General features: G+C 38.3%; 2 protein-coding genes across 2 annotated transcripts; one reads left to right on the plus strand and one right to left on the minus strand.

Moving 5' to 3' along the window:
• Positions 1-3,386: 3,386 nt before the first annotated feature.
• LOC136066911 (uncharacterized) lies at positions 3,387-3,923 on the minus strand (the record flags this gene model as incomplete). Its single annotated transcript, XM_065771965.1, is given in 4 exon segments — positions 3,387-3,392; positions 3,442-3,586; positions 3,646-3,768; positions 3,820-3,923. Coding segments are annotated over 4 exon segments (378 nt in total), but the record flags the coding sequence as incomplete, so codon positions are not given.
• A 321-nt stretch (positions 3,924-4,244) lies between these two features.
• LOC136061252 (uncharacterized) lies at positions 4,245-6,708 on the plus strand. Its single transcript, XM_065771943.1, has 3 exons — positions 4,245-4,338; positions 4,868-5,125; positions 5,602-6,708. Exons 1-3 carry the CDS (start codon positions 4,333-4,335, stop codon positions 5,875-5,877), a joined length of 540 nt encoding a protein of 179 aa, XP_065628015.1. The 5' UTR covers positions 4,245-4,332; the 3' UTR covers positions 5,878-6,708.
• Positions 6,709-6,745: the final 37 nt, after the last annotated feature.

Genomic DNA, 6,745 nt, shown 5'->3' on the forward strand with positions numbered 1-6,745 from the left:
CAAAGATAGGGTTCATTCTTGGTGGAATCTATATTCTTTCTTAGGTACCCCCAGTTTTGTACTTGCTAAGAAGCTGAAGGCATTGAAGGAAGATATTATTCAGTAATACCGGAGTGAGTTTGGAAATGTAAAGCGTCAGAAAAGAGAATTACTAGAGACTTTGAAATTATTGGATGTTAAGGAAGGGGAGCACGGCCTTTCTGAAGTGGAGTTAGGTGAGAGGGCTGTGTTGAGATCTCAAATACAGAACCTCCTCTCATTGGAAGAAGTCTCATGGAGACAAAAATTGAGGATGCTTTGCATTAAGGAAGGAGACAATAATACCAAATTTTTCCACAAGATGGCCAATTCTCAGAGAAGGCATAACCATATTAGTATGTTGGAGGTGAATGGGGTCATTTATGAGGACGAATCCGAGATGGTAGACCAAGCTGTACAGTTTTATAAAAAATTGTACAAGGAGACAGAGGAGTGGAGGCCGCTTGTGGAAGGTTTGGAGTTTGATCAGTTAGAGGGTTTGGAGAGGGACTGGCTTGAACAGAGGTTTAAACAGGAAGAGGTTCTTCGAGTTGTCAAAGAGATGGAATGAGATAAAGCACCAGGTCCTGATGGTTTCTCTTTGGCTTTTTATCACCATTGTTGGGGAGTTGTGGAAAGAGATGTCTTAGCCGTGTTTGAAGAGTTTTATCAACATAGAAAGTTTGAAAAATCTCTTAATGCAACCTTTGTAGCCTTAATCCCTAAGAAGAATGGTGCTTCCAATATTCGAGGTTTTAGACCTATTAGTTTGGTGGGGAGTGTTTACAAGATTTTGGCTAAGGTTTTGGATCAGTTGATATCTGAGTCTCAATGAGTTTTGTAGGTGGTAGACAGATACTCGATTCAATTCTCATTGCTAATGAGTGCGTTGATAGTAGGGTGAAGAGTAAGATTCCGGGGGTTATTTGTAAATTAGATATTGAGAAAGCCTATGATCATGTGAACTGGGAGGCTCTTCTTGATTTGTTGAAGAGAATGGGATTTGGGGTGAGGTGGTGTAGGTGGATCCGCACATGCATATCTACAACCCCAATTCTTTGTCTTGTTTAATGGGTCTCTAGCTAATTTTTTTGGAAGCTTGAGGGGATTGAGACAAGGGGACCCGCTATCCCCCATGTTATTTCTGGTTATGATGGAGGTCTTCAGTAAGATGATGAAAAGAGCTGAAGGGGCTGGTTTGTTTCAAGGCTTTAGGGCCGATGGAAGTCGGGGTGGAGGAGTATGTGTCTCGCATCTTTTGTTCGCGGATGATACAATTCTGTTTTGTGATGCTAATGAGGAGTAGATTCTTTATGTTCGGATGCTTCTTCTTTGTTTCCAGGCAGTGACAAGTTTAAAGGTTAATGTGCTAAAGAGTGAGATGGTTCCCATTGGGAGGTTCCTAATGTCCATATCCTGGCAGAGATTTTGGGATGCCGGATTGGGTCTTTGCCTATGACCTATCTTGGTATGCCATTGGGGGTGTCCCACAAGTCCCTTACTGTTTGAAATCCGATCTTGGAGAAAATTGAGCGTAAGTTGGCTTGTTGGAAGAAGATGTATTTGTCAAAAGGTGGAAGACTAACGTTGCTTAAAAGCACATTATCTAGTCTCCCCACTTATTATTTGTCTCTTTTTAACATCCCTACGCATGTGACCAATAAAATTGAGAGGTTGCAAAGAGATTTTTTGTGGGGGGCTCCAAGTTACATTTGGTGGAATGGGACAAGCTGTGTGCACCTTTGAAAAACGGTGGGTTAGGAGTAAGGAAATTAACTACTTTTAATAAAGCCTTACTAGGGAAGTGGTTATGGCAGTTTGAGATTGAGGAGACAAGGCTTTGGAGAAGGGTTGTAGCTCTCAAGTTTGGGGAAGAATGGGGGGATGGACTTCTAAGCTAGGTAGAGGGGTGCATGGGTGTGGCTTGTGGAGAAGTATCGGCATGGGATGGGAGGATTTTAGCAAGAATATTCACTTTGAGGTAGGGGTGGGGGATAGAGTGAAGCTTTGGACAGATCAATGGTGTGGGGATTCTCCACTTCAATTGACTTTTCTGAGTGTGTATGGGATTGCATCCAATAAAGAGGCATCGGTGGCCTCTTCTCTTGAACGGTTGGGGATAGAGGAGCGGAGAAGCTGAAATGTTCATTTTACTCGGAGGCCAAATAATTGGGAAATGGGTAGTGTGGATGATTTTCTCCGTACTTTGGGCTCAAATCTACCTCCTACTAAGAACGGAGATCGTATGCGATGAAAGTTGACAAAAAATTGGGACTTTGATATTCGATCGTTTTACAATAAGTTGAGAAACCCTTGCCCATTATTTTTCCTTGGAAAGGTGTTTGGAAGGTTAAGGCTCCTTGGCGTGTTTCCTTCTTTGTGTGGACTGCTGTATGAGATAGAATCCTTACAGGTGATAATTTCAAGGGTAGAGGGTTGGATTTTGTCGACTGGTGTATCATGTGCCGTAGTAATGGGGAGACGATGGATCATTTGTTACTACATTGTAGAAAGGCTTATCAGCTGTGGAGTTTGGTGTTTAGATCTTTTGAGTTTTCTTGGGTCTTGCCAAGATCGGTTGCGGATACTCTACTCAGTTGATGGAATTGGCTTGGAAAGCATTTGTCTAGCATTTGGAATTTAGCTCCATTATGCTTGATGTGGTGCCTTTGGAGGGAGCGAAATAGGAGGACGTTTGAGGACATGTATAGTTCGGATGACCAACTATTGGCCTCTTTTAGTGGCACTCTGTTTGACTGGTCTAGGGCTTGGGGACTCACCTCTAGTGATTCTCTCCCTATGTTCCTTAGCTCTCTCCTGTGTACTTAGTGTCTTTTCCCTTCTTTATCTTTTTACTCTTTCTTTTCCCTTTGTATTTTTCTCTCTGCCTTATGTTTTTCTGCATAAGGTAGTGTTCTCGAATATATATCTTTATTACCTATCAAAAAAAAAAAAAACAGAGAAGCTTGAGAATGGAGTTGGCTTTGCATCTGACGACTTTGCATTGAGAACTTCAAAGTACATTTTAAGGTCTGCTGGGGGATTTGGCAGTTTGTTGTAGTTTGGTTCCTCTAGAGTTGATATTATACTTAGCCGGCTCTTCAAAGTCCTCTTATTTGCTCTTTCCATGGTCTTTGAAGCATTGCAAAAGAATTATCTCTTTAGTTGCTATTGGTCAGAATGTTCTTATTAAGTAGATTTATCTGTATGTATGAATATTTTCTTATTAAGTAGATTTATCTATATATATGAATATGTACATATGTGTATTTTTAATGTGCATGAGCGCCATTGGAAACACTAGAAGGCGCCTATTAAGCCATGAGGCTCTTGGCTGTGTGTGTGTATTTATATATGGTATTCCACTTCTAGGCCTGTGACCAGCAGAATTTACCCAAAAGCCCACAAAAGAAACTTATATACCTGTGCAGCATAAGGGGTGATAATTCCAATATCAGAAGCCTGGACTCCACTTTGAACAAGTCTCTTTGCATGGGCCATAGCAACCTCAGCTTCACCCTCATTCAATGTGCTATCTTCTTCATCCTTCTTCTCTTCCATATCACACCTAAATCAGATATTTATGAACTGGTTACAATTGTCATATGAAAAGCATTTTGTTGATACAGCTCTCTCTTCTGATTTTTGTAGAATTGTTTAGGATTCACATGACTCCGAATTTTAAGCAGAAAAAGTACGAAACCATTCAATGCTGTTCCATACTCCCAACTAGGATATCCTAAGCAACAACTGTGAAAACCAGATACATTATTCAGCCTGTGATAACAATAGACTGCATACCCAGCTATGTCTATGAGAAGAAGGGTTGGTTCTGTCGAAGTGGTCCTCTTCACATCCTCAAGATCAAAAAGCATATGCGCAGCAACACACGGATGGGCTTTAACCTGAAATAGGAGAGAACCATTCAATACACATACAGTTTCTTCTTCCTCTCTTCTTCTTCTTCTTTTTTTTTCTTTTTTTTTTTTTTTTTTTTTTTTTGGGGGGGGGTTGGGGGGGGTCGTGCATTTGTAACTAATAAAAATGACATAAATCTATACTACTTTAGCATCTTCTAGTAAGTGATTGTGGTCCTGAGGACTAGACATTTAATTCATTCCCTGAAATATAATGAAGCAGTTGAATTTTTTTTTAAAAATTATTTATTTATTTATTTATAAAAAAAATGTGGTGCTGCTTTGACACACTTTTTCATCTTTATCAAAACTGATTTTCAACTTACATATCTGGTTCTTCGTTTTTTAGGTTTTGCGAGGGGATAATAGTGCTCTGGCTAGTGACATTCGGAAGGAAATGAAGGTAGGGATTCTGAATTTATTTCAAGCCTAACTTAGTAAACAAAATTTATCCATGTATGCAGTTTCTGTTATTGAAAAATGATACTTTACTATAAGTGTTGTTGATTTTGTATAAGTTTTGAACTGATCAAAATTTGTTTGTACAAGTTTTAAGACAAAAACTGTGGTATTCATTCATTGAGAGAGACTTGGTATATCCTTGGGCCTGATTGGCTGTTGCATTGTATATTATTCATCAAAAAACATATGTACAAGAAGCTATTCCTTCTTTATTTATTTATTATTTGTTATGGTTCATCCTGTTTTCTATTCTTTGCTCAAATGGCACTTCCTCTAATAAATGTAGGAGAGTGAGGTTGTGGGTTCAAAACCCACTGGGTGGATGCTTAACTTATCGATAAAAAATGCAGGAAATTTTCTTGCAAATTTATTATTCGAGCCAGAATTCATTTTGTGCTTTCTTATCAGTTACTTTTCTTATATTATATTATTATTTAATGTTTCAACTTGTCCTTGCTGTATTTCTTCAGGCCTTAAATGGGAAGCTGTTAAAAACAAAAGACAAAAGCACAAGGAGAGAAATTCAGAAGGAGCTTCGGACTCTTTCTAAAGAAGAGCGTAAAAGACAGCAACTGGCTGTTACAGATGTAATTAAAAATGCTGATGTGGTGTTGACAACTTTGACTGGGGCGTTATCCCACAAGTTGGATAACACTTCTTTTGACTTGGTGATCATTGATGAAGCTGCTCAGGCACTTGAGATAGCATGCTGGATAGCTCTACTAAAGGTAATGTTACACACATATGAACACCAAAACAAATGTATGCACTTCCACTAAAAATGCAGTAATGGGCACATGTTAAATTTGTGAATTTGATAATTTATGATGCACATGTTTAATGCTTATTATTGGTCTTTGGATACAGTTCTTTACCTGCTACTATGAGAAATATTGGTCTTTAAAGATATCTAAATACAAAATGCATGATATATTGAAAAAAGCTTTAATTGGGTATCAATTATTTTTGTTATGGATTTTAATTGTTTTAGAAAAAGGGACATTAAAGGTATCAGAAACAAACCTTTTTTTTTCCTTATAAAAAAAGGGTTTGTTATTTGGGTTTTCCAAAGTTGTTATGTTTGAGATAAAGGAAACCCAATGTCCAAAGAAGAAAAGATAATATTGATTATAATCCAGTTCAATCATACATATAGAGTGTGTAATTCTGAGCACCAGTTCACAATCTGAGTTAATTGTTTTAGGGTTCAAGATGTATACTTGCTGGTGATCATCTGCAGCTTCCTCCAACCATCCAAAGTGTTGAAGCTGAGAGGAAAGGTTTAGGAAGAACCCTCTTTGAACGACTTGCAGACATGTATGGAGATGAAGTTGTGTCAATGCTCACTGTCCAGTACCGTATGCATGAGCTTATTATGAATTGGTCATCTAATGAGCTTTACAGCAGTAAGGTGCTCAGGTCATGTCTGGATGTTGGGTTGAGGAGTATTTTATCAATCATCAATTTTTTATGTTTGTGATATTTATAAGCAATTACGGAATGAGTAATGCTATGGATACAACAAAAAGCCACAAGAATTTCAAAATATTCTCAAATTAGCATGCCACATCATTTAAAAAATTTAAATTGGAGATTGTGGTGGGTCCATGTGTGAGTAGGCATGCTAATTTAGGAATGTTGTGAAACTATTGTCCATAGCATTATTCTTATGGAATACCTAATTGTGAGTAGGGCTAGTTTTATTTTGTCGCAATAAAAATTCAAGATCTACCCTAACCCCATTGTGCTTTGGACTAATGTGAAATTGTTAACTTTTCAGTTGTAATAACTGAAAAACAGCATTGAGAATCACATGCCTTTTAAGCCAATCATTGAGTGGCACATGTCCATAATTTTGCATCCTAAAGGACCTAAGCCTCTACCACCATGGATGATGTCCATGGGACCAAATGCCTTGCCCTCCATTGCCTACCCTCTCTTTACTCCAAATTCTAACCCCTTACTTCTCTCCACTTACTGCTTCATTCCTATCATCATGTCTCCTCCAAACACCTCATCAAGGTCTAGGTTACCCTTTATTCCTTTGTGTGTGGATGATTTTGGGTGCTCAGATATGGGTTTATGGTGGTTGGTAGTGGGTTTGGGAGGGAAGATTTTGTGATTTGTCATGTGCTATATGTGCAAAAGTAAGTTGATGAATTCACTCTAATCCAACCCATAGGGAGGTTTATTGTAGGTTTTGAAAAGTCACGGATGTAAAGTAAAATAGACTCAAAGCACAGGTATTGTTTAATTTTCCCCATTCATAAAGAAAAGAAACCCTCTAACCTTCCCTCCCCAACACCCCCCCACCAAAAAAAAAAAAAAAAAAAAAAAAAAAAAAAAAA

Source organism: Quercus suber, unplaced genomic scaffold, assembly GCF_002906115.3.
Source record: "Quercus suber isolate HL8 unplaced genomic scaffold, Cork oak 2.0 scaffold_51, whole genome shotgun sequence".
Taxonomy (NCBI): Eukaryota; Viridiplantae; Streptophyta; class Magnoliopsida; order Fagales; family Fagaceae; genus Quercus; species Quercus suber.

Bases quoted from the DNA above. Each gene is read 5' to 3' on its own strand.
- LOC136061252 (XM_065771943.1), top strand. The intron at 5,126-5,601 runs GTAATGTTACAC...TAATTGTTTTAG, and splicing joins GCTGGATAGCTCTACTAAAG to GGTTCAAGATGTATACTTGC.